Source organism: Protomyctophum bolini, assembly GCF_963924005.1.
Source record: "Protomyctophum bolini genome assembly, chromosome: 11".
Taxonomy (NCBI): domain Eukaryota; kingdom Metazoa; phylum Chordata; class Actinopteri; order Myctophiformes; family Myctophidae; genus Protomyctophum; species Protomyctophum bolini.
In genome coordinates, this window is record NC_137872.1 from 40,610,675 (window position 1) to 40,636,942 (window position 26,268).

A 26,268-nucleotide genomic window follows, 5' to 3' on the forward strand; every position below is an offset into this window, starting at 1 on the left:
AGGCTACTGACCCCCATTTAATGCCATTTATATCTATATTCTTCCAGGGGCCACAAGCGGGCCATCTGCGGCCCGCGGGCTGCTAATTGGGGAACCCTGCTTTAGCTATTGTAAAATAGCAGATCTACAAGCTCATAGCGCGGCACTGAGTGCACGGAGCTGAAATAACGTTGAGCGGTGGTGAGTAACAACAGGGAGAAGGGCTGGGGGCGGTGGCGGTGGTTTGCTCTTCACCGCGGCTCAGTGACGTCATGTTGTAGTTTTAGTGGTCACCCCACCACCGAAAATCCAGACTATGAATAACGCTTTACAGGTCTATAACTCTGACGGTACAAATTGATCCTTATGGGGTCTATAGCTCTGACAAGTGTATACAAATGGACCCTAAGGGGGTCTAGAACTTTACTCTGAGACTGAGAGTGTACAAATGGACCCTAAGGGGGTCTAGAACTTTACTCTGAGACTGAGAGTGTACAACTGGACCCTAAGGGGGTCTAAAACTCTACTCTGAGGCTGAGAGTGTACAAATGGACCCTAAGGGGGTCTAAAACTCTACTCTGAGGCTGAGAGTATACAAATGGACCCTAAGGGGGTCTAAAGGCTGAGAGTGTACAAATGGACCCTAAGGGGGTCTAGAACTTCACTCTGAGGCTGAGAGTGTACAAATGGACTCTTACGTGTTAAGAATAAAAGAAACCTGCATGCCTATAAGTTGCCTACTGGTGGTGACATCATCGGGTGGTCATTTCAAGATGTCTAACTTTTTTTTTCTTTTACTGATGCTGGAAGAACAATGGCTTCCATTCCGGCATTGCTCACTTTCCAGGAAGACAGAGAGGCTTTAGTTTCCATTAGCCTGGAATCCCACCCGATCGGTGATGTCACTGGTATATAGGCATGTGGTTTCTGGACTGTCAGTGACATCCATGAAGACCACTTAAAATGAATATACGGTTGAAACGGTTAGTTGCAACAAATGTATGGACCCTTATGGGTCCATTTGGTGTCATTTATTTGTACACTGTAAATGGTAAATGGGTGTGCATAACCATTTATATAATTATTTTATCCAAAGCATTACATTCACCCAGACACACACACACACACACACACACACACACACACGCATGCATGCACGCAGTTATGGGGGTCCATGGCCTATTATAATATGCATAACAACTAGCTGGGGGTCCCTGAAAATGTGTGAAGCACAAGCACTGATATAAACCACTTTTGGCCTTGGTCCCCCATGGGGTCTAGGCCAGAATAAGGTCACTGCCTCTGAGGTCAATGTAGTATAGGCCCCATGGGGTGATGGCGTCACAGCTATATGATCAGACCTGGCTGTAGACACTGGTTAACCATACATTCACACATTATGTCTCTATGAATATTTGTATTTACAACAATAACTCACTCCCCTGGCCAGCCGGGGCGCCTGATGGAGGGGAAAGGAACTGGTTGGAATAACGTGTTCCTTCCACGCGCTATACGTCCAACCAGGGAAACCCCCCCCCCCCCTGTCAGGTGTAAAAGGAGCAACTTGGACACTCATGCATGAAGGAAGCATGAGTTCAAGTCCGTTGCTCTCCCCAGGTTGGCGGAGGGTGTGTAGAGCCCAGGATCACATTAGATAATTGACACAGGGGTGGAAAAATGGGTTACAAAAACGTGGGATAAAAATGTACTAAAAGAAATCTCTCTCTCTCTCTCTCTCTCTCTCTCTGCTACTTTTCACAGGCAAATATTGAAATACAAAAAAAGTAAGCAGTCTATTGTTTCACTACCTTGGAAAAAAAACCCTTACGCAGCAATCTTTGCCAGGCTATAAAAACATGACAGCGGCAACAATAAGGCTATTATAATTTTGAAATGCTCTTTACTTCTAAAAAAAAAAGTATAATAGGCTACATTCAGATGTATAGTTTATTTATAACTTTCTTATCCAACTTTACAGGTAGGAAAGAAAAGTACTCACATGTCTTATTTTAAGTGAAATAAATACTCTGTTACAAGTAAAAGTCCAGAATTAAAAAAATGTTTGAGTAAAAGTTTAAACGTTAGTAGGTGTATTGAAATGTAGCCCATTAAAAGTAACAAAAGTGGAAAGTACACATTATGCTAGCCGCAATTTGCAACTCTAGATTTTTTTACAATTGGCTGAATCTAGAGTTGCAATAACCTCCATCGACTTCCTATGCATGGTTTTGGTTTTGCATTGGTTTGTGATCTCCTGGTCTTAAATTACGTTAAACTCACCAACATTGCAGCTGTAGTCCAAGCTTGAATTATCCTCTTTCAATCTGGTGTCGCTTGTTTATCATAAAAGTCCCCCGTAAAGATGTTATGAGCTACTTTCTGTCCAAAATATTCCAAGAGTGACAATATCGAGCCGCCATTTTGATTTTTGCAACGTGCCATAAAACAAGATGTGAGGGGGAGTGCTTGTTTAATAGCGTCCCTCCCTCCCTAGGGCGTCGGCCTCTTCTTTGGGTGTCTTACCTGCGCAGGTAAGATTCTATTAAACAAGCGCTCCCCCTCACATCTTGTTTTATGGCACGTTGCAAAAATCAAAATGGCGGCTCGATATTGTCACTCTTGGAATATTTTGGACAGAAAGTAGCTCATAACATCTTTACGGGGGACTTTTATGATAAACAAGCGACACCAGATTGAAAGAGGATAATTCAAGCTTGGACTACAGCTGCAATGTTGGTGAGTTTAACGGAATTTAAGACCAGGAGATCACAAACCAATGCAAAACCAAAACCATGCATAGGAAGTCGATGGAGGTTATTGCAACTCTAGATTCAGCCAATTGTAAAAAAATCTAGAGTTGCAAATTGCGGCTAACATTATGCATAATTGTATAGGGCTGAAGTGGTTAATATTTCTTAACAATAATAAACATCTACAGTAACTAGTAACTATAAAGTTTTAAAATAATTGTAGTTGAGTACAATATAAGAAGAAAAATACTACTGAAAAGTACGCAAATGTACTCCTGTGAAGGCTATTTTACTAAATGCCACTCACTCTCTCTCAAACTTGAGCAAATTCCCCTCATTGTGTAGACCTTGTGTGTGAACTTTGTGCAGTGCTTTTATGCTTTCTTATTAAATAAACTTTACTTTATACATGGCAGGTAAACTGTATCTATAGCTACGTGTTCCCACTTCCCAGCCATAGCCTATACCTACCACAACACCGCCCACAACACCAGGGCTAACGTTAGGACAAATTAAATCATAATAAGCCAAAACTGTCAAGAACAGCTAAACATTTAACACGAGAATAACAACGCGGTTTCACTCACAAACACACATGGTGGTGTCGTGTCGTGACACCAATAAAAAAAAGAGATGTTTTGGGGTGTGTGTGTGTGTATTTTTTACCTTCCAACAGTCTGGCTGGCGAGTTGTCTCATGCGATTGAACTGTTTCTTCATGATGTCGTCTCCTCCCACGGACCACCGTACAGATCCAGGCTGCGGCTATGGTGGGACCACCACCAACCAACCAACTATACACTCCCCCGTTCAAAGTTTGAAGACCGTACGTCGTTCCAACAAACCCTTCTTTCGCTACAAAGTAACCTGCAACTTAACCGTCACGTCGCTGCTGCCATTGTAATGTAAATGACAAGGTGGAGGGGAGGAAAGAAAAAAAAAGAATGACGCTCAACTAGTACAAGAAATAGGTGTTTCTCTTCTCTCTCGTTCCGCGCAACAAGCCCGAGGACATTTAGCTACACGCGATTATATGTTCCCTTTTTCATTTGTTATGGTCGTTGTTGCGTTGTTGTTGTTGTTCTTCTCTCTCTCTCTCCCCATTTCAGGCGTTACGTGTGATGATGTGTTTTTTTTTTAAGAACTGGTTTGGTTTCAGAGTCAGAGCAACAGCCAGCTGCCTTGCCTTAGCAGCCAGGAAGGAGGAAGTCCCTGGCCCTGCCTCCAAACTGTACTTCCTTAGTACTAGCCTACTGTATGAGACATACTGTAACACAGTACAAACAGCTGCAAGATGTGATATATCATTCTATACCTTCATATTTTTAAGTGTCTATTTGTACGTCTCTAAATGTTTTGATGAATTGAACAAGGTGGACCCTCTTGTAAACAAGTGTATAATGTTTTATTGGGTCGTCCACTCACAGTTAACAGTCTTTGTATTGAGGTGTGCTTAAAATGCACTGTAATAATTGTTAATAAATATTTCGATATATTTCAATATATATATATATAATGTAACACCCAGGACACCCAAGTACAAGCCCGGAATTATCGCATCAAAATATACTCAAAGTACCAAAAGTAAAAGTGCTCCTTTTGCAGAATGTCCCATTTCATGTTTTACAAATGTATACAAAATATTTTGAAAATAGGAGATCTACAAGCTCACAGCGCATCACATCGAGACATGTTGTGAGCTTGTAGATCGGCTTTTTTTCAAATGGCCGATGATCGGGCTAAGTGGTTAATTAATGTTTTATTTTAATAATAATCAAAATCTAGAAAATAACTAGTTTTCAAATTATTGTAGTGGAGTGAAAGTAGGCCTACAGCATTTTCCTCTGAGATTCTGTATTCATTTGGATCCCATATAAGCTGCCAGTAGCAGCTATACTCTTCCTGGGATGTAGTGGAGTAGAAGTACTGTAAATTGGAAGTACTCCAGTAAAGTAAAAAATATCTCAAAATTGTACTTGAGTAAATGTATAGGCAGGCCTATAGTTAGTTACTTGTCTTTATAAGTAAAGCCCAGTTGTTTTCATGTCAAGCTGTGAAAAGGTGCTCCAGACTTCCCAAAACAAACTGGTCAGGCTCCTACTTGGCCTCACCCCCCGAACCCACCTCACCCCTGCCCACTTTGACAGGCTTGAATGGCTTAGGGTCGACGACAGAGTACAGCATCTTGCAATGGGTCTGGTCCACAAGATTCGATACACCACCAAGATACCCATGTGCCTGTCTAGATACTTCCTTAATGTTAACGAAGTCCACACCCACAACACCAGAGGGAGTGAAACAAACCATGTGCAACCCATATTCGGCACAAACAAGGGACTAAATTATTTTCGCTCCTATGCCACCAAAATGTGGAACGCCCTACCAACAGTCATTAAGACATGCAAATCCCTTGACTCCTTCAAAACCGCTCACAAAGGGCACCTACGGACGGCTGCAATTCAAAACTGGCCCCCGTAAAATCTGAATCCCCCTCCCCACCCCTTTTTCCCCTCACTATTTATGTTTCTTTTCCCTTTTTACCTTCATGAATTCCTGTTCTGTTCGTTGGCTATTATAGAAGTGTCTATTTGTACGTCTCTAAATGTTTTCATGAATTGAACAAGGTGGACCCTCTTGTAAACAAGTGTAATGCTTTATTGGGTCGTCCACTCACAGTTAACAGTCTTTGTATTGAGTTGTGCTTGAAATGTACTGTAATTCTGCAAACTGTTAATACATATTTCAATCAATCAAAAGGGTCCACCAAATTAATACGCATTTCAGAAAAGATGATTTTGTTGCTAACAATATTTCAAATTATATTCCACATTTCACAAACATCTTGAAAATGCATGGTCACTGCATGGGGAACCCCTGGAACTCATCCAAGGACCCCCAGAGAACACAATGTGGAGACAATCATTACAAAAATCGATTACGTATTAAATGCTCAATTAAAAAAGAAAAAGGGAAAGTAATTTTCACATCACACACCCTTACCTGGATGCCACACAAGCAGGATGTTCTATGACAATAATACTAATCTGTATTGTCCACGAAGGGACCTATTGGCTGACCATATAGCACAGAACAACATATCAACAAAAGAGAATACATACACGAGGTCCCCTGCACTGTACACAGGACAGAACCATTCATAATCGGCGGGGCATTTTGTTTAATGCTGCAATCGATGGCTGAGGGGCAGTGCCGGTTCTAGGCCTTTTGAGGCCCTAGGCAACATATTATACAGAGCCCCCCCCCCCTCCTGCTTTGCCACGCCGGATAAAAATTGTAAATTTGCCATGAAAATGCTTCAATCTGGTGCACTTTGAGATCAAAATTAAGAAGCTAGGTGGGGGCCACATGTGGCCAGTAGCCCATGTAAGGGATACATGAAAAAAATAATCTTCTCCGTGTGACGAGGCCCCCTCAGTGGTTGAGGCCCTAGGCGACCGCCTAGTTCGCCTATGCCTAGAACCGGCCCTGCTGAGGGGACAAAACTGTTCTGTGTCTTTGTCCAGATGAGATGAGGTCGAAGAAGCCACACAGGGGGATGATCAGTGTCATTTGATATCTAAAGTGCTTATACCTGATGGCTTTCAGTTTTAGGTGATACGGTGACTACTGAAAACTACAACCTGGCGTCACGCCGCGAACGGTGGTATAAGCGACTCACCCACCGCTCACCTCCAAACACATCTCTTTATTTTTACTATTACCACCGTTTCGGTGGTCACCTAAAACTGGAGTATGAATAGGCCTTTATCCCTGTAAAACCATGATTAATTTCGACTTGCAAAAAAACGATTTCAACCTTACTACAATTTTTTACTACTAGGACTTATCAGAGGAAATTATGTAAAAATATATATATTGTTTTGCAAATTTTATGAACATTTATAATAAAATAATAATAATAATAATAAATTAATCATTTACATTTGGGGGATATCTTTCACAATAATGAATTATGTTCTACATGTTCTAGACATTCTAATGATCACAAAAAAGCATATTACAGTTATTTTACTTACTTTTATTCGGGTTAAAGGTCAAAGGTCAGCCCAGAGATTTTTAATTTGTGTGAATTTCAGCCTCTGTGGGGGGGTATTTATATGCAAATATCATGACCAATGGCATTGCAATGAACATCAATGATGACGTTTAGGTGGAAAAAATAACATAAAAAAAAGTTTTAATTAATTAATAAAAATATGTTGTAGTATTGCAACGCTGGGTGTTACAGGGATAATCATTCTTCATTTCAGAGAGTGTGGGTGTCAGAGCCATCTAATATAAGAGTTACGGTATTTGAGGGGGCAGAAACCGAGCGGTCGAGCGCTGTTCATTCAGCCTGAACTGAGACGAGCTGGAGTTTGAAATACATTGTTTTCAACGAGGGCGGCGCAAATAAGAGCCATTTTAGGCATGTGTGCAACATTTTTAAGTATTGTACAGTGACGACTAAAGTCTCTGTAATGTTTTAAGTTGTACTATTACTACAAAACAATCTAAAATAAAGGTATTTAAGGTCATTACAGCTGGGCTGTTTTTGCCCCGAGTCCAATGCATTTCTGACTACTTTCCGGTCCAGGACTTGGTTGTCCCATTCATTCTCATTAGAAGTCTATGTAGGAGAGCCGCCATTGGACTGCAGGCCCCATGAAGTGAACACAGTGTTGCCTCCAGCAATTTCCGGAGATTGTGGAATAGTTGTCTGGCTGCATGAGACTATAGTGGGTGTGGGACAAAATCGCCTTTATCAACAAAATAGTGGAACAGTAGTCATTACCCTGCCACTGAGCAGAAAGTCATTACCAACAGTTCACCAGGCTGCCATCTAGTGTTGACTTTGACAACACATTTTGGTTTAGTTTTAGTCAGTGTTTTTTTTAATACATTTTCATGTATTTATTTCAAACCTCCTCAGGAGGTAGAGGCGGTGGTCCAGTGACCCCTGGGTCGGGGGCTCAAATCCCGGCTCCTCCTGTCCACATGTCGAAGAGTCCTTGGGCAAGACACTGAACCCTACATTGCCTCCAATGAGTCGGTCGGTGTGAGCTTTGCCACCATTGGTGTGTGAATGTGGGAAGTGAGGACACTGGCATCGACTGTTCGCCGCTTCACCTCCAAATGTATGAATGAATGAATGAACCATTGTAAAGCGCTTTGACCACTTGGAAAAGCGCTATGAAAATGCAATTCATTATTATTATTATGATTCCGGTTTTATCACATTTCAGTGTTAGTCTAGTTTTAGCCAACTAAATATCATAAGATGTTTAGTTGACTAAATCTACAGTTGTCAAAATAATACTTTGGCAGGCCTTGATGGCGTCGTAACGGCTGATTTTACACTTTGTTGTATGCTGAAAATAGCCGATCTACAAGCTCTCGATGCGTTGTGTGAGCTTGTTGATCTGCTATTTTCAGCGTGCAACAAAGCATAACATGACATGTCTTTAGGTTCTACTGGATATGTATTCCATTATTCACATTTCTGTTGACAAAATCAACTGTAGATTTAGTCGACTAAAATCATATAATATTTAGTCGACTAAAACTAGGCGGCTAACACTAAAACATTTCAGGTGACTAAAACGAAATTAAATTGTATTCAAAAGACTATGACCGGGGCTCGGTGGCACAGTGGTACATTAGACAATTGTCACAGAATTTGACAGAATATGGGGGAACATTATTAATAATATAAGAAATATTGAGGGGAGACTATACCATAACAAACTGACTATGATGAACTTGTAGATTGATGAACTGATAAACTCATTAAGAAAATAATAAAACATGATCCTATTGGTAGAGGGTGTCCATCTCCTCTTGATGATCCTCTTGTGACCCAGGCCTAAAACTGGCGTACTCAAAGTATATCGTGAAGCCGTCTTTTTCTTTATTCTTAATCTCCCTTTGCTGTTGTGTATATTTACATATACTCGCTATCTTTGGTTGTTGCAGTAATTATTGTTGTTTATTATCCAATACCTTTCATGTGAGGAAACAGAGTATGCAGAGCACAAAGACCAAAACACTGCCACGTCTGTGCATTTTCTGCAGGTTCTGCTGAGTTGCTCAGTAGGGATCTATTAGGGTAATGTTAACTCCATAGACGCATAAAAAACATCTGGTGGTCTAGTAGAGTAATGTTATCTCCATAGACACATACAAAACACCTGGGGGTCTAGTAGAGTAATGTTAACTCCATAGACACATACAAAACACCTGGGGGTCTATTAGAGTAACGTTAACTCCACAGACACATACAAACCACATAGGGATCTATTAGGGTATAATGTTAACTCCATAGACACATACAAAACACCTGGGGGTCTAGTAGAGAACTCCATAGACACGTAAATGGTGCATTTATATAGCGCCTTTATCCAAGGTGCTTCGAACAGGCGACCTTGCAGTTGCCATCCAGCCACTCTACCCCTGAGCCACCACCGCCGCCCCTCCACGTACAAAACACCTACACAGGATCTATTAGGGTAATGTTAACTCCATAAACACGTACTGTATAAAACAGAATAAGTACAACACAATCACGGCACTCCATCTTCAAGTGCAGTACTTAAGTAGAGTAAATGTACTTGGCTATACTTCCCACCCCTGATCAAGCCCAGTAAGCGATGATGAAGACGGATACGGAGAGGCTGATGATGAGGTTGGCGTTGAGCAGGTGTCTCAGACATGGCTCCTCCTCCAGGGAGCTGATTGGTGGAAGGGGAGGAGGAGGAGGAGGAGGATTGGCTCCTCCCTCCCGGCGCTCCATCCCACAGAGCCAATAGAGGGCAGCGGTCAGCTTGGACTGGCTTTGGACACCCGTGGACGCCGAAGGGGCAGAATCTGTATAGACGGAGGAACGGATTGTTTCAAATGTGTAAAATCAGTGGGTTTTCAACCCTTTTCATATCGAGGTCGTCCGTTATTTATTTCAGCATTTGAGCCACGTGCGGATCACCATTTTGATGAGATTAAAGCCTCTCAGACCCAAAACGTGCCCATGCCATTTTGATAATAGGAGAGAGGCCAACGTCGATCAAAATAACAATCTATTATTACAATTGTCAAGTTGGTAGCTAATGAAAACCGCCAAAAGCTGTGAACATAACTGGTGGACATATGCTGTTGCCCCAACAGGGCCAGAAACAAGGCCAACAGGGCCAGAAACAAGGCCTTTTAACCACGCTACTTACACACACTACAACTCGCTTACAATTCGCAAACCTGGCAACACTGCCCTGTGTTCTAATAGGCCCACCAGGCCCGCCCCCCCACACTACCTTTCAGTCTCACAATCGGCAGCCATCTTGCTTTTTATTTATATGGGCGAGTGGAAATTTTATGCAAATAAATTAATTATAGGTCCAGCAAGCAAATCATGATGGTCTGTTTGTGCTCAATAGGTCACAATAACATTCCGATTTTAGGTGTTGTGTTTTGTATGACATTTTGGCCAGTAGTTTTATCTATCTCAGCTTTTGCCTGATAGCACACATGCTAACAGTGGTGACCACAACGTTAGCAGATTCATTTTGACATGCGGAGTCTCTCTCTCTCGCACTTCTGCCGCGGAGTGCGTGGCGAAGTAACTCTGGGATTAGAGTGCCCGCGAAGCGGGTGCAAAATTCTAGTTCTTATACATTCTCTAATTGTGTAGACTTCTTGTAAATTATGTACTGCAGATGTTTAACATTAATGTAAATTTAATGTACAGTTCACACCCTCGAGAGTTAAAGATCTATAAGGTTACCAACTCTGCGTCAGTTAGCCGTGGACCACCTGGGACCCCCTCAGGGACCACAGCAACGAGCTTCACGGCGGCACTTACAGTTTTTTGCAGTAACAACATTTCTTGTCTATAATCCTCTCAATAGATTCTGACGAAGTTCTCTCCAGCTCCTTAAGTAAATAGCTGATACATTTTGACGTCAGAATACCAATTGTAACGAGCTAGAGAGAGAATACAGCAAAAGGTAAATCAATTAAAAGCTTCGGTTTTATAGTTATTAAAGAGCTGGAGAGACAGTGAGACCCCCTGGTACTGAACACACACACACACACACACACACACACACACACACACACACACACACACACGCACACACACACACACACACACACACACACACACTATAGCAATCAGTGCAACGAGTAACAGCCCCTGCTGCTCCGATTCTCCAGCGGCCCGGAATGAGTTTTCGTCGACGGGTGGCTGGCATCTCCCTTAGAGATATAGGGCGAGAAGTTCAGTCACACACGAGAGAGCCAGAGTAGAACCGCTGCTCCTTCGCCTGGAAAGGAGCCAGCTGAGGTGGTCCGGGCATCTGGTTATAGGATGCCTCTCGGGCATCTCCCTAGGGAGGTCCTCAACGCAGAGACCCCCGGGGGGCAGACCAAGGCACAGTTGTATAGGAAACACATGGACTCACTGGCCTTGGAACGTCTCGGGATCCCCCAGGAGGAAGTCAATAATCTTGCTCTGGAGAGGGAAGTCTGGAGCACTCTGGTGGAGCTGTTGCCCCCCGCGACACGACTATGGATAAGCGGTCGAAGATGGATGGATGGAAAATCACTCACCCTACATTTAACGGTGGTAAAAAAAAAGAGTTGCGAAAAGCAGTAACACACCCACCTGTCCTCTGACGGTGTGTTGTTGTTGCTGCTGCTGCTGCTGTTGTTCTATTCTGTTCCGTGTCGTGTGTCTGTGTGAGTCTTTCTCCTCCCGACGCCTCCACTGGGTTCTCCTCCACCGTGAGGACACTGGCCAGCTTCTCCTTGGGGTTCTCCTCCACCGTGAGGACACTGGCCAGCTTCTCCTTGGGGTTCTCCTCCACCGCATCCAGCCTGGTGAACCAGGTGAGACGACTGATCTATAGCGTCGACAAAGCAATGACACGAAATCTACTTCACTGGTGAACTTTTTTATTTTATTTATAGTACACAGTATAGAGAGAGACAGTAGACCTACATGAGGACTAGTAACCTCGCCTCACCAGGCTTTCCACCTCGGAGGAAAAGCCTGGTCTCTGTTCCAGAAGTGCCGTATGATCCGGCCTGGAGCGGATGATATCGTTTTACGTCATGTTGTAGTGTTGTTTCGTAGTCATCAGGCAGGAACAATCAAACGGAACTTCCTTTTCCCCTCAAACGGGAAGAATAACAATAAAAGCTTTTATTGAGAAAAATCATTTTGAGGGGGAAGGAAGTTCCGGGAAGATTGATGACTATACAAAACAATACTACAACATGACGTATATAGCGATATCATCCGGTTCATGAACCCGAAATGGAATTGTGCCCAGGCTATACATGGGGAGAGAGAGACGGGCAAAATCTGTGAAAAAAAATATGCGTAATATTTATTTATATGTAAAGAATATTCCTTAAAAAAAATGCACCCCCTGCCCACTCATCGCGTCTTTTCAAAAGGGTGCACTGTGACCGGCCGGACTGACCATCACCCGGGGGCCTCTCCGAGGAACAGACTGACTGACCACTGCAGGACCCCCAAATCAACATTTATTAGGTCACGGACCCCCCCCCATTTGAAAACATATGCCAGTGACCCCCCCCCTTGATAAGGGAGGATTTTTACGGCTCTAGCAGTGATTCCGAAACATATTAATTCCATGGACCCCCAGTTTCACACGCATTAGGCTATACGGACCCCCGATTTAATGGCTATTTCTATCTCTGGTACCCCAATTTATATTGTAAAACGACTGTTAATTTAACTCTGAGAGTGTACAGATGGAACCAAATGGACCATATACCATTTGTATACACTCTCTGAGTTACAGATGGGTCCATTTGATTCCTAACTATCTCTAATTGAGCTAGGTACTCCCTGGAAGGTACCCCTAGGGGCCCCCGGACCCCACTTTGGGAACCTGTGCACTACACCCCCACCACTCACCCGCTCCATGGCCAGACTGACCACCAGTGTTGTTTTTGTCAGCAAATTTAGATTTTAGTTTTAGTCATAGTCTCTTGAATAGTTTTCACTTAGTTTTGGTCACATTTTAGTCACTCGGAATGTTTTAGTGTCTAGTTTTAGTCGACTAAATGTTGTAAGACTTTAGTCGACTAAATCTACAGTTGATTTAGTTGATTTAGACTAAAATGTATTTTGGCGCACCTTGATGACGTCGTAATGACTGATTTTACTGGAAATAGCCAATCTACGCGTCGGAACTTGTAGATCGACTAGCAAACAAGTGTAAAATGACTGGATATTTTGTCCACTTCCTAACATTTTAGTCTAGTATTTATTTGTTGACGAAATTGTCAATATATTTAGTCTTATAGTTTTAGTCACCGTAGCTTAGTTTTCATTTAGTTTCCATTTAGTTTTCGTCAGTGAAAAAAGGTAGTCGACGAACCCAATTTTCGTCGGTTTTAGTCGACGAAAACAACACCACTGACCAACGACGCCACAAATCCACTCACCTGCTCCGGGTGCGGCCTCTCGGTGGCCAGGCTGACCGCCACCACCACTGACCTGCTCCGGGCGCGGCCTCTCGGTGGCTAGGCTGACCGCCACCACCACTCACCTGCTCCGGGCGCGGCCTCTCGGTGGCCAGGCTGACCGCCACCACCACCACTCACCTGCTCCGGGCGCGGCCTCTCGGTGGCTAGGCTGACCGCCACCACCACTCACCTGCTCCGGGCGCGGCCTCTCGGTGGCCAGGCTGACCGCCACCATCCACTCACCTGCTCCGGGCGCGGCCTCTCGGTGGCCAGGCTGACCGCCACCACCACCACCACTCACCTGCTCCGGGCTCGGCCTCTCGGTGGCCAGGCTGACCGCCACCACCACGGCCAGCGTGAGGAAGGACAGCATGGTGGAGAAGTAGAGGTAGTGGACGCTCCTGACCACGGGCGGCCGGGCGTCCTCCTGGTAGCACAGCGGCGCCGGGTAGACGAAGTCCAGCACCATGCGCACACAGCCCACCGGCAGGCCCAGCGCCAGGCCCCAGAACGCCCCCTAGTGGACATGGACGGGACAGGGAGAGATGGAGGTCAGAGAGACCCATTTAACCCCTTTTATAGACCTGAGGACGATTCTACAAATGCCTTCTAAATCCTGGAGAAACCTCATGTTGCTATGGCAGTCGTTCTCAAACGCTTTCATGTCAAGGACCCCCAGAAATGTATGTAATTGCATGGCCGCAGACCACCATCTGAAAATATGTTGTTCCAGTTTTTTTGACGATGGGTTCTCAGATTGGGTCAAGCAGTGGTGGAAGAAGTATTCACATTATTTGAAGGACCACTTCACCACTTTTCAACCTATCTTCATATAATAGGTCCTCACTAATAATAATGATAAAATGGCACGATTCTTTTCTACTCAGTCTGTGTCTCATATAGGAGGGCTGTGGGCAGTTTAGAAACCGTCTTCCAGTGACATCATCATTAGGCAGATATTTTTTTTAAACAAGATTTTTTTAGATTTTCATTATCGTGAGAACGATGGCTTCCATTTTCGCATTGCAACTTTTCAGAACTAGAAAGCCTACAGTTTCTATTAGCTTGTATTCCCCATCGATGATGTCACTGGAAAAGAGTTTTGGCACTGGGTGAAAAGAAAACTGGGTTACAAAATCGTGGGATAAAAAATTAAGTAAAAAAAAAAGAAAATGGCACAGCTTCATGTATTTATGTAAGTGCATCTTGTTCTCAACCTGCTTTTAATGTATCTTTGTTTTGGCTTTCTTTACCAGTGGGATTGTTGTGTGATAATTATCTGTAAAGACCCGGGTCGCATCTTCATTCAATTTGAACATTTCAATCAACATGAATAGAGCACCGAAGTCCTGACGTAACTCGCTCATCCCTTCGATTCCCCTGGTTCGCGGAAGTAATTTCTCTATGCAGAATAACATGGGGTGATCTTAAAATCGTTTCATATAAGCTGTCCAAAAATAAACAAGCTGTCTCGGCGTTATTGTCAGGGAGGTGTCTCTGTATCGTTTGCAACAGTCAGTCTGTCACTCGATCATATGATACAGTCTGTTTCTAGCGAAAATGTAACTAATTCAGTAGCAGTAACATTAGCGTTTTCTCTCAGTCAGTTGAATCTTCATATCCACTCATATTATGAGTGAAACGGCCGGGGTGACATGTTTATTTAACACAGTTCTTATATGAGGCGATCTAAAAATCCCCCTATGGGGATTATAATGCAAATAAAAAGTACATGAACCTGTGGATTTGCGCCCTCTATGAAGTCAGACTTCGGTGCTCTATTGTAAACTGCAGCTGAAAGACAAAAGAGTCATAAAAGCTTGCCTTCTCGTTGGTCCTCTTCCAGAAGCATCCCATGAGGAACACGATGGAGACGGGAGGCTGCAGGTAGGTGCTGATGGACTGGATGTAGATGAACAGCTGACCCCCCTGGCTGGCCTGGACCACCGGGATCCACGCTACGGAGACCACCACCAGCACCAGCACAAACACCCTGCACACACAAGGACAACACACACACACGCAGGGGCGGCCTTAGGAATCTGGATGCCCGTTTCAAGACCACCCAGTCTGCAGCCATGCAATTACATGGCCGCAGGTGTTGTTTGAAATATCCCACCCTTTTCACATTGGCCTGTTGGAGCGCCACCAACAGGTGGATTTTTGCAAAACACATTTTTGGAACAAAATGCCTCAAATCATCCAATTGCCATCCAAGGCGTAAGAAGGAATGTCACCCTTTTCACATTGGCCTATTACAGCGCCACCAGGAGGCCACAACCTGACCTGCACCCCCCTGCACCGAGGGGAACTTTTTCTAGTGATATCCTATACTTCTTCTTAATAAATATAATAACTATAGGACTGTCAAAATAACCGAGTTAACCGAGTTAATTCATTTGTGAAATTAATAGATAACAAAATGATCGCAGAAATTGCATGCTTAGAGATGTCCGCCCCATGATCCCATCCACTTTGCATTAGTCATCGCTCTGGTATCTGATGATCGATCCAAACCAGTTGGAACCAGTCTGGATGGGGGAAAAACACAAGTCCGTTATTGCCATAAAAGGCTGCACAATTTATTTAGGCAGCGGCAAGAATAACTTGCATATTTTGGACATAGTTTGAATGGTGATTAATCTTGATTAATTCATTTTTAAAGATGGAGTGCCGTGATCTTTTTTCCACCCTAAAACATGATCATCAGGTCTTATTGTTATATAAGGAGGTATATTTTTTTCCAAAAACTGTACAGTATCCACCTGAACTGAAGCCGCACCCACAGCTGTATTTGTATGATAAAGGGGGAGGGGGGGTTAGGCGAGGGGCTGATAGTGTGGTGTCACTATATTACTGTTTATTCAAGGGTTCAGCCTCCAGGAAGAAACCCTAAATACAAAGTTAATACACCATTGCAAATAAAAACGACTCCAGGGTGTCTAATGAAGTAGGCCTATACTGTTGTTACCTCATAGACACATGAAAAACTGGAAAAATACAAAAATGGTGGCACTTAATCATTTGACAGCCCTAATAATAACAACATAAACCGTCGACGAACACAGGATGCCGATCTTATGAGCACGGTCTAAATTATGTTTGCCTTCTCTGTCAGCAACACATGTGCCTGCAAATACCTGTGTATGCCTGGCAACCTTGGCCTTGATTGACACATTGACAATGTCGGCGGCTCAAATGGCTCTTACATGCAATAAATAAAAAATGAACACACTAGGCAACTTCAATGGTAGAGGAGAGAGGAAACTTTTGTCCAACCAATGGGCACGAACAGGGGCGGGACCACTTGACAAAGGGACAATAATGTGTTGCCATGGCAGGTATTACCTCTCACCATCAGAGTACGTGTGATCCAATCAGAGCATATTAATCTTGCCCCAATTTGGAGTTCCACGATGACATCATCAGTGTCACCTCATCACGATCCGACATTTTAGTTTTTTTGACCGGTTGAATATTACTTCACTGCGAGTGAAAGTGTCTCAGTCTGTCTGAGACAGTGAATGAAGAATACTAACTACTACTACTACTACTACTACTGGGGTAGTGCTTTGAGAAAACACTCAATTGTCTTCATCCTCCCGTCCGTAACCCTCTGCGTCCCCAGCATTAATCCTGCAACTACAGACTACGAGGAAAGACTATTTAGGAGGTTGGAATTGGCTTCGAGCACGAACCTCAGTTCCAGTCCCGAACCTCAGAGTAGTGGGGAAAGCCATGCCCCTGGTAATTGTTATAGAACCGTTGGAGAACCCAGCAGCGTATCCCATGAGAGAGACTGGAGACGTTCCCACCAGCGTCTCGCTAGAGTCTGAAGGGACTCGGACTCGGAATCAAGTCAAGCTGAAGACGGTGGGAGGCAAGGCCATGAAGCGGAAGACGGTGCAGGGAGGCAAGGCCGTGAAGCGCAAGACGGTGCAGGGAGGCAAGGCCGTGAGACAGAAGACAGTGGTAGGTAAGAAACAGAAGATACTTAATAATGGGATAGCCTTAGCACTTAAAAGGCCAACGGCACGGTACCGTTCAAGACTCCTGCGATGCTTCAGAGGGAGAGCGAGGATTTTCTGCTGGCCCTGCAAATCGACGAGGATGAAAAAAAATAAAGAGCCCAGCCAGCTGATAGAGTGTGGCTGCTGCTATGGAGAGTTTGCGTTTGAGAGGATGACCCAGTGTTCGGACGGTCATCTCTTCTGTAAAGAGTGCCTGGTCAAATACGCCCGGGAGGCGGCCTTTGGCTCTGGGCAGTCAGAGCTGAGCTGCATGCATGCGGGCGGCTGCACCTGCTCATACCCAGTGCGTGAGCTGGAGAGGGTCCTGCCGGAGAACGTCCTGCGTAAATACTACGAGAGGCAAGCGGAGGAGGCGGTCGCCGCCGCCTGCGGCGACGAGCTAGTGCGCTGTCCGTCCTGCGGCTTCCCGGCCCTTCTGGACGAAGACACGCTGCAGTTCAGCTGTCCCGACCCGCAGTGCCGCGAGGAGAGCTGCAGGAGGTGCCGCGTCCGATGGGACCGCCACGTGGACCGGACGTGCGAGCAGGTGGCGGAGACGGACAGGACGAGGGTGCTCTTCGAGGAGCGCATGACGGCGGCGCGGGTGAGGAAGTGCGCGAGGTGCGGCGCCGGCCTGGTCAAGACCGAGGGCTGCAACCACGTGACGTGCCGCTGCGGCGGCCACATGTGCTACGTGTGCCGAGAGCCCATCGCCGCCGCCGGCCGCCACGACGACCACTTCTGCCACCACCTGCGCTCGCCGGGCCAGCCCTGCGGCCAATGTCGCAAGTGCTCGGTGTGGAGCGACCCGGCGCAGCACGACGAGCGAGTCATCCGGGGGATCCAGGAGGAGGCCGAGGCGGAGCTGAGCAGGATGTAGATGTGTAGTTCTTGTAGATCTGCTATTTTTCAACAGCTAAAGTATAACATAATAGGCCGTGTTGCGACCCATGAAAAAGTGATTAGAAAATGAGTTTCGTTCCCACGTCAGGGGGACTACACAATTTTTTCTCCATAAAAGAGATTGATAGCTAGAAACTCCAAATAAAAAAGTTCTACTCATGCCATCCTGCAGTATTTTTAATAATGATCAAAGTCAGGACTATTTCTTACAATGCGTAATAATATGTGCAAGGGGAGTGGTGTGGTTTTGGCAGTGTTGGTCATCGTTACTTTCTAAAGTAACGTCGTTAGGTTACTGGATTACTGCCCATAAAAAGAATCCCTTACGATACAGATTACCTTCTGAGAAGTAACAAGTTAGATTATTTTCCGTTATTTTCCGTTACCAGACAATTAAAACCCATTTTTTTATGCTTGCGCAAGTTGGTTACATTGTATTAGCCCTACCGCGTACCGTCAATGCGCTGCATTATCACGGCCCGGTTAAAAACGAGAATGATACACACCATGAACTGACCATAGACAATATCCCCTTTACAGCTCTCTTTATTAACGAATATAAGTCGCCACAATCGCCAGCCTATACACGTAGGACTGGACAGAAAGAGCTAGTGCAGACTAGAGAGTACAGACAATACCATACTAGGCTGTTGCGCTGCACTCTGATGCCCTCTCCACGCCGCGCACCGTGGCCCATGAACAACAATAACAACTCCACGACGACCCACGTATGAATTAGATAGTTTATAAGAAATGGCACGGCGGCCATCCTTGCAGGCAGTGACAGTGACAACATAATGAGAATCCTGTAGGCTGTGTAACCTGTTCATGTTGGGGGGCATCATCAACAACAGCCTGTTGATGAATGATACTATGAAACTTAACAATTAATTTACTAGTACTCACCTAATGACGCCGCCACGGAGGATATACCATGTTTAACGTAACTCCAAAGTGTTTAGCCTACATTGTTTAAGTCATAGACGCATGCGGTTTTTATGAACTTTGGCTAAAAGCATGTTGTTTTTATTATTCCACCACCCGGCACCACTACCACTGTCATGGTAGCTGGCTACAACCGAAACAACTCCCTCTTCCTCTTCAAAATAAAAGCTACTTGTAACAATACTTTCATTTCTTAAGTGAACTACAGGATGTAGTAGACGCAGGATGTATAGTCATGGCTTGGAAGGATAAATCACACAGAAGGCAGGAGAAATAAACTCCGCAGACATTCAGGGCTTTATTATTTTTAAATCTTGCCAACAGAATGAACAGGGACACATTATAGTAACGGGATTACTTTGTTGGAAATGTAACTAAGGAACTAACTACTAAATTGCAAAACTAACAAGAGACAGTGAGAGAGGATTAGCCTGCATGTCTGTAACTGTGTGTACAAATGGAACCAATGGTCTTCTTAGGCCTTAAGCCTACAGGTCTGTGAGAGTGGAACCAAATGGACCTTACAGGTCTGTAACTCTGAGAGATGGAACCAAATGGACCCTTACAGCCTGAGCGTACAAATGGACACATGCAGCCTGCAGGTCTGTAACTCTGACACTATGGGTCCATTTGGTTCCATTCGTACACTCTCAGAGTAAGTTACAGACCTTAAGGATCCATTTGTGCAATAACAATCAAAAGTTATGTGGGTCCTTGGAAAAAAAACAAAAAAAAATGTGATGACCACTGTAGGCTACTAGTCAGTGGACTCTTAATGTGTCATATAAATCAGTGTCATACGATATTCTGAGGAAAACCATGGAGACTTAACATTCAGTAACTGGGTGTGTTGATCAAAATAAGAACATTAACATCAAGGACAAGTCTTGCCACGGCACAGAGTCCGTGTGTGTAGAAACACGTAACAACATGTTGATGAGTGATTACTCCTGACCAGATCTCTTTCAGGGCAACGGACTATGTTAATCTACTTCTTGGTCCACAAGAAGAGAACTCCGTTAGGTTCATTTAAAACGGGACATTGTGTGAAAAGGCCCTTTTACATTGAACGTATGGTTTTACAAAAAAGCAACATACCTGACACAAAGTACGTGGCACCTGGCCGCAAATCCATGTGTATCTGGATTCCAGTTACTTCGGCGAAGTGCAGCGATCCTTCCGCATACGATGACGTCACGCGCATACTCAAGGGAATAAAGCTGCTACGCGATTGGTCCACGTGACCAAAACCATTGCACAGATTAGTATGCCTTCTAAAAAATAGTCCCGTTTTTGACCACTGATTATAAAAATACTGCAGGTTGGCACGAGTAGAACTTTATTTTTTTTTGTTTCTAGCTATCAATCTCTTTTATGGAGAAAAAATTGTGTAGTCCCCCTGACGTGGGAACGGACCTGAACGAAAAGGGACCTCACAATACGGCCTATAATGCTTAAAACATCAAAAGGGGTTCCCGCCCAAAATGGGATAAGCCAAGCATTACGATGCCATCAAGGCCTGCCAAAATACATTTTCTAAAACGGGTAGTCCCAATAATACTTCATTCTGATTGGCTGGTTACCGTCACGTGACCGGTGTAAATTTCACAGATAACCCACTCTTTCAATCACTTTGTATCATCCTGCAGCCTTGTAGCTGAACTGGGGAAGGGGAGCGCTTGATTGCTTTACAAACACATGCCGTGCGGGCGTCTAAGCACCGCCCGGCTCATATGACTGTGAATGTGTGGCGGCAGCCCCGTAAAGACATCAAGCGCTATTCTCCCGTCACATAGGCTACTTGCCGAGCAAAACAAGGAAGTGTTGTGGCTCTGGCTCGCTCGCTCTGGTGGCGCAATTGTGAATTTAATAGTTTTATTAGGTTAATATTGCTATATGTTTGTAACCGTTTTAGAAAAGCAATAAGCCACTCGAGGCCCCAGCTTACCGGGTATTTTACACTGGCTGGGAGGTAGAAGACTGTGGTCAATGCTCTTTGGCCATTCAGAATAGCCAAATGGCATTGATTACGCCTCCAGGTCTTTAGTTTACTCAAGTTAGGGAATAAGACCTGGTACTTAAGACACGCAAAATACAGCCCATGGTCCCAAAAGGGATAGCACGGAAAAAATAAGCCGTCTTGTTTCCATTAAGCACTATGCAATCAATTCATAGACATGGCATGTGGAATAACAACAAAATTTGAATATCGTCACAGGTAAAAAAATTATAAAAAATGTATACCGGTAATATACAATATGACGATATAACTTCTAAATTCTTCTAAATCCTGACAGTTTTCTGAAATACTATATGTTTCTAGGCCTATATCACTCAATATTCCATGCCGCCGACCCCCATCTCAAAATATGTTGTTCCAGGGACCCCCCCAGAAGCAAAGATTTGAGTTAAAATTGGTCGCTGTGAAAGAATATTCCAAGGTTTGCGCCACATTTTCACCATAAAAAAAAAATAGCAGACCTACAATATCGTAGTGCCTACTAGTGCGGCACTCGGTGCCGCGCTATGACATTGTAGATCTGCTATTTTTCAATAGTTAAAGTTTTAAATAATGCTTAAAACACCAAAAGGGGTTCCTGCCCAGAATGGGTTCATGGAATTCTTTTGAATAGACTAATCTAAAAAAAAATAAAAAAAACGGGTCATATATAAACAGTGCTATGATGAGATGCTACACTCTAGAGAACCGAGTCTAGAGTCCAGAGTACGAACAAAAGACAGCCATAAATATACTTTTAACACTTAGACTGCAGCCGTGTGGCCAAAGTGCCAAGTGCTAAATAGCTTGCGCTGGGCCGGAATTGGAGAGATTACTACTCATGTAACTTCCGTTTTCCCCACTCTGAGGAGGCTTGCAGACCTCCATTGTAATAAAAGGCTAATGTTACCATCAGCTCACACTATATAGCTATATTTCGAGAAACATTTATATTTCAATCACGATCCGATTAGAATTCAGAAATCAGATCCGAAACCTCGGATGTCTGATCAGCGCAACGGATGCAATGGACAGCGACGTAGTTTTCGAGTAAAGAGCAAAAAACTATGTGTTTTAAAATAATAGCCCTTACCCGTTGTGAAATACTTGCCTTGTGGCTGCTTGCGGGGGTACTGCGCCCTGGGTGCGTTTTTGCATTTTAAATTCACTAATAAATTCATTATTAATTTATAATTTGTTAAATTGGAAAAAGGGCATTGACCTGTGTGAAAAGTGGGAGCGATTGGTGCAGGCAGTGAGGAGCTACGGCAGTGACAGTGACACACAGACACACATTCATTCAGACAGACATTGGCTTATTTATAGTATGATATGACTTTCAGTATATTGTTAAGTCAGTGGTGCTCAGACTGGGTTGCCCAAATTTGGAGTCATATCATAGATATGTCACAGACGACTGACATCATAGACTTGGAGCACATCTGATCAAATCGGACGAGACGCATGTTAGTTTTTCCCCAAAATGTATTTCCACACCGACGTCATCAGAATGACCTCAGTCTTGCGCGAGTATGGAGTTCCAACCTGTCTATTTTTATGAATGTATACAGTACCACGCTGTTTGCAGTTGTGTTCCGTCCTTCATTTAAGTTTTCATTTGGAAAGAATAGCCAGAGCACTTCAGAGTATTCAAAAGCATATTCTCGTGATCCTGTACCCTCTGCGTCGCAGACAACCCTGTCGCATTCTGGCCTCGGCACGGACCGTCAGACCTGCCTCTGCCCTGGGCGTGGTGGTCCCACCAGCCCCAGCACACATCCCCCCCATGGCGGACACGAGGCGTGGTTCCTCCGTGCCACGGCAGGGAAACACCTCGATTCCCGAGGTGTTGGACTTATTCCCTGATGTCCGAGAAGACTACGTAGCAGAACTTGTCCGAGAAAACAATGACTTGAATGCAGTGTGTAATGTACTGTTGGAGAACCCAGCGTATCCCCGGAGAGAGACCGAAGAAGTTCCCACCGGCGTCCCGCTAGAGTCGGGAGGGACACGGACTCAGGGGACCGAGGACCTGTTTGACTACAGCAAGCTGGAGACAGTGGGAGGCAAGGCCATGAAACAGGCTGTCCACCTGCTGATGGCCGACTTCAGGATGCTCAGCTACCACGACATCAGATGGGCTCTCGGAGCTCTCAAGGGACACTATGCACTCACACGAAAGGCCTTATCTGAAGCTGTGAACAAGTGGCAGGAATCAGGCAACCCTTCAGGAAAGAGGCAACAGAGTAGAACGTCCTCTGACCGCTGCTTCATAGATTTCCAGTTTGAGCACGGCTCAGTGAAATTCAACAGGAGAATGTATCTCCTTGAACATGAACGTTATGGTTTCAAGACCGATGCAGTACTGGAAGCCTCCGTTCAGAGGGAGCTCAGGCAGTGGACAGAGCATGAGGGCTTCCTGCTGGCACTGCAGGTCAATGAGGATGAATATAAAAAGGAAGGCCAGCTGATAGAGTGTGGCTGCTGCTATGGAGAGTTTGTGTTTGAGAAGATGACCCAGTGTTCGGACGGTCATCTCTTCTGTAAAGAGTGCCTGGTCAAATACGCTCGGGAGGCAGTCTTTGGCTCTGGACAGTCAGAGCTGAGCTGCATGGAGGGCGGCTGCACCTGCTCATACCCAGTGCGTGAACTGGAGAAAGTCCTGCCAGAGAACATCCTGTGTAAATACTACGAGAGGCAAGCAGAGGAGGCGGTCGCTGCCGCCTGCGGTGACGAACTAGTACGGTGTCCGTCCTGCAACTTCCCGGCCCTGTTGGACAAAGATATATCCGTGTTCAGCTGCCCCAACCCGCAATGCCGCAAGGAGAGCTGCAAGAAGTGTCGCGTCCGATGGAACCACCATGTGGGCAAGACGTGTGAGCAGGTCGTGGAGACGGGCGAGATCAGGACTAGGGTGCTCTTTGAGGAGCGCATGACGGAAGCGTGGGTGAGGAAGTGTGCGAAGTGCGGTGCGGGTCTGGTCAAGACCGATGGATGCAACCACATGACGTGCCGCTGTGGCAGCCACATGTGCTACGTCTGCCGAAAGCAAATCAAAGAAGTGCAGACCTATGTGCACTTCTGCGACTGCGGGCCCGCCAAGGCACTAGTAGGTGCAATCTGCAGTCGCTGTGACAAGTGCTCACAGTCGGCTAGCAACAAGAAAAGTGATCAGCAAGTCATTAAGGCACTCCAGAAGGAGGGCGAGGCAGAGCTGAGCAAGAAGAGCCATCATAATTCACGGAAGCGCGTCGGTCCTCCACTGCACATGCGGGCCAAAAAAGCGCCCCGCCGAGCCTGAGGTGGCCCGCTTTATGTGTACCCGTGTACCCGTACAGTGTACCCGTACAGTGTACCCGTACGTAGTCCTTGTTGATGTTTCTAAGTGGCTCTGTAAGAGGTGGGCCGTTTAGACGAGGGTCTGAAGATCTTTTCATCTTTTTTTTTTTTTGCTTTAAGAAAGGGAAAAGAAAAGGAGGGGTTTAGGGAGAGGCAAGGCAACAGTAAAGAAACCTGTCAGATAGAACAAACAAAAAAAAATCTCGGATAATTACATTTACATTTATGGGGGCGGCAATGGCTCAGGTGGCCGGTAGCCTGTGTAGAGCATTCAATCCCCCAGAGTTAGTGTCGAAGTGTCCATGAGCAAGACTCCCCGGCCTATAATTTACTCCCATGTTGCCTCACTGTATTGCATTACTACTATTATTAAGGGACTTAAAGTCTTCTCCTCCTTCCGTCAAAAATAGCAGTTCTGGCTGAACCGTGCAGTCGTTTTTCGCGAAACGCAGGAATCTGGTGGAGGGCCATGCCAAACGGTGACTATGCGAAGCCCATGACCATTGGCCAAAAGGTGGCGCTATAGCACTCAATTGAAAATGCAAAAAAAAAAATGCAAAAACGTCTACATGTGAGCTTTGGACTTATACGGACAAGTGAAAAAATGAAGTTTTTATGAGCCAATGAAAATTGCCGTTTTGTGAAAATTCTTCTTCTGCCCCGAATACATACATGCTGCGTTATATGCTTGTGCAACTTTACAGTATGGTAGAGGGACATGCCAAATAGCACTGAAAGCAGTCTTACTCCAATTGGCCAAAGGGGGGCGCTATAGCAATTTCTTGAAAATTAAACTTTAAACATGCTTAACTCTTACCTCGTTTGGTCAAAATTCATGGCACTTGTTTCCACAAGTTCCTTGACTCAAGGGGAACACATCTGTCACTTTTACAAGTAAGCTCCGCCCTCAGATTTTCCACCATTTTGAGCAGTTTGAATAATGCTTATACCTGATTTTCTTCCTGGATTTTTGAGCAATTTGCGTGAAACGTCCTACACACAATTTATGGACCATTAACTGAAATCCTGGTTGAACAGAAGTTTGTACGTGAAAACATGAACAGCGGTAATCCATAATGACATGCCCAAAATGAGGACACACATACTTGTTACCAAAACACTGAATGCTTTTGCTGTGTACAATGTGGTCACTGATTGTCTCCGTGTAGCTCAGTTAGTAGAGCTCTTTCCCTTAGACCACAAGGTTGTGTGTTAGAATCCGGGTACCGACAACTCAGCCCGTGATTCTTATTTGTGCATATTGTTCTTATTGCGTATTGTCTTCTTTGTTGGTCCCGCCTTATCGCTGCTTGCAGCTATTTTTCTTAAAGTTGTTTTATGCCTTGCTTTTCTTTTCTTTTTCTTCTCCATTGTTCTGTAAAGCACTTTGAGCTGCACTTCATGTCATGAAAGGTGCTATACAAATAAAGTTGTTCTATTATTATTATTATTATTATTACTTGCGTGAGCAGAGCGTGCGCAACTACTATTTTGGGCTGCGTATGGTGTCGACACCTTCGGCCAATCAGGGCACTGCATGCTTACGTCGGTGACACCCTCGGCCAATCAGGGATTGTGAAGTTTTGGTGGTCCCCTCGGCCAATCAGGGATTGTGCTGCGTATGTCGGTGGTCCGTTTGACCCTTTGGATTGCCTCCTTGTGTTGGTGGTGTCCGGATTGCCTCCTTGTGTTGGTGGCGTTGCTCTGCCAATCGTTTTGTTTTCGATTGGTGTACGTTTTATTCTAAACGTTTGTCTATGGGTTTCATCTTTATTACTTGTTACTGGCACAAGCAGAGCGCGCAAGTAACTTGGTCGTGCCGGATTTTTTGTGCGTTTCCTCTTGCAATA

At 44.8% G+C, this 26,268-nt stretch overlaps 3 protein-coding genes across 4 annotated transcripts in view; 1 reads left to right on the top strand and 2 right to left on the bottom strand.

Moving 5' to 3' along the window:
• arhgap17b (Rho GTPase activating protein 17b) overlaps positions 1–3,932 on the bottom strand; it is a 90,598-nt gene extending 86,666 nt beyond the window's left edge. For both annotated transcript variants that reach the window (XM_080776515.1, XM_080776516.1), the window contains exon 1: positions 3,396–3,932. In XM_080776515.1, coding sequence (XP_080632641.1) covers positions 3,396–3,448 — 53 coding nt within the window. In that variant the 5' untranslated portion in view covers positions 3,449–3,932. The remainder of the gene's footprint in view (positions 1–3,395) is intronic.
• Positions 3,933–9,362: 5,430 nt separating this feature from the next.
• Positions 9,363–26,268, bottom strand: part of slc5a11 (solute carrier family 5 member 11) — a gene marked incomplete at its 3' end in the record, with an annotated part of 41,042 nt that continues 24,136 nt past the window's right edge. The window contains 5 exon segments of the mRNA XM_080775227.1: positions 9,363–9,595; positions 11,385–11,622; positions 13,466–13,519; positions 13,521–13,739; positions 15,047–15,215. Coding sequence (XP_080631353.1) covers positions 9,363–9,595; positions 11,385–11,622; positions 13,466–13,519; positions 13,521–13,739; positions 15,047–15,215 — 913 coding nt within the window.
• Positions 16,961–24,380, top strand: LOC308324381 (E3 ubiquitin-protein ligase RNF216-like; the record flags this gene model as incomplete). Its single annotated transcript, XM_080776425.1, has 2 exons — positions 16,961–18,108; positions 22,772–24,380. 2 exons carry the CDS (start codon positions 16,961–16,963, stop codon positions 24,378–24,380), a joined length of 2,757 nt encoding a protein of 918 aa, XP_080632551.1.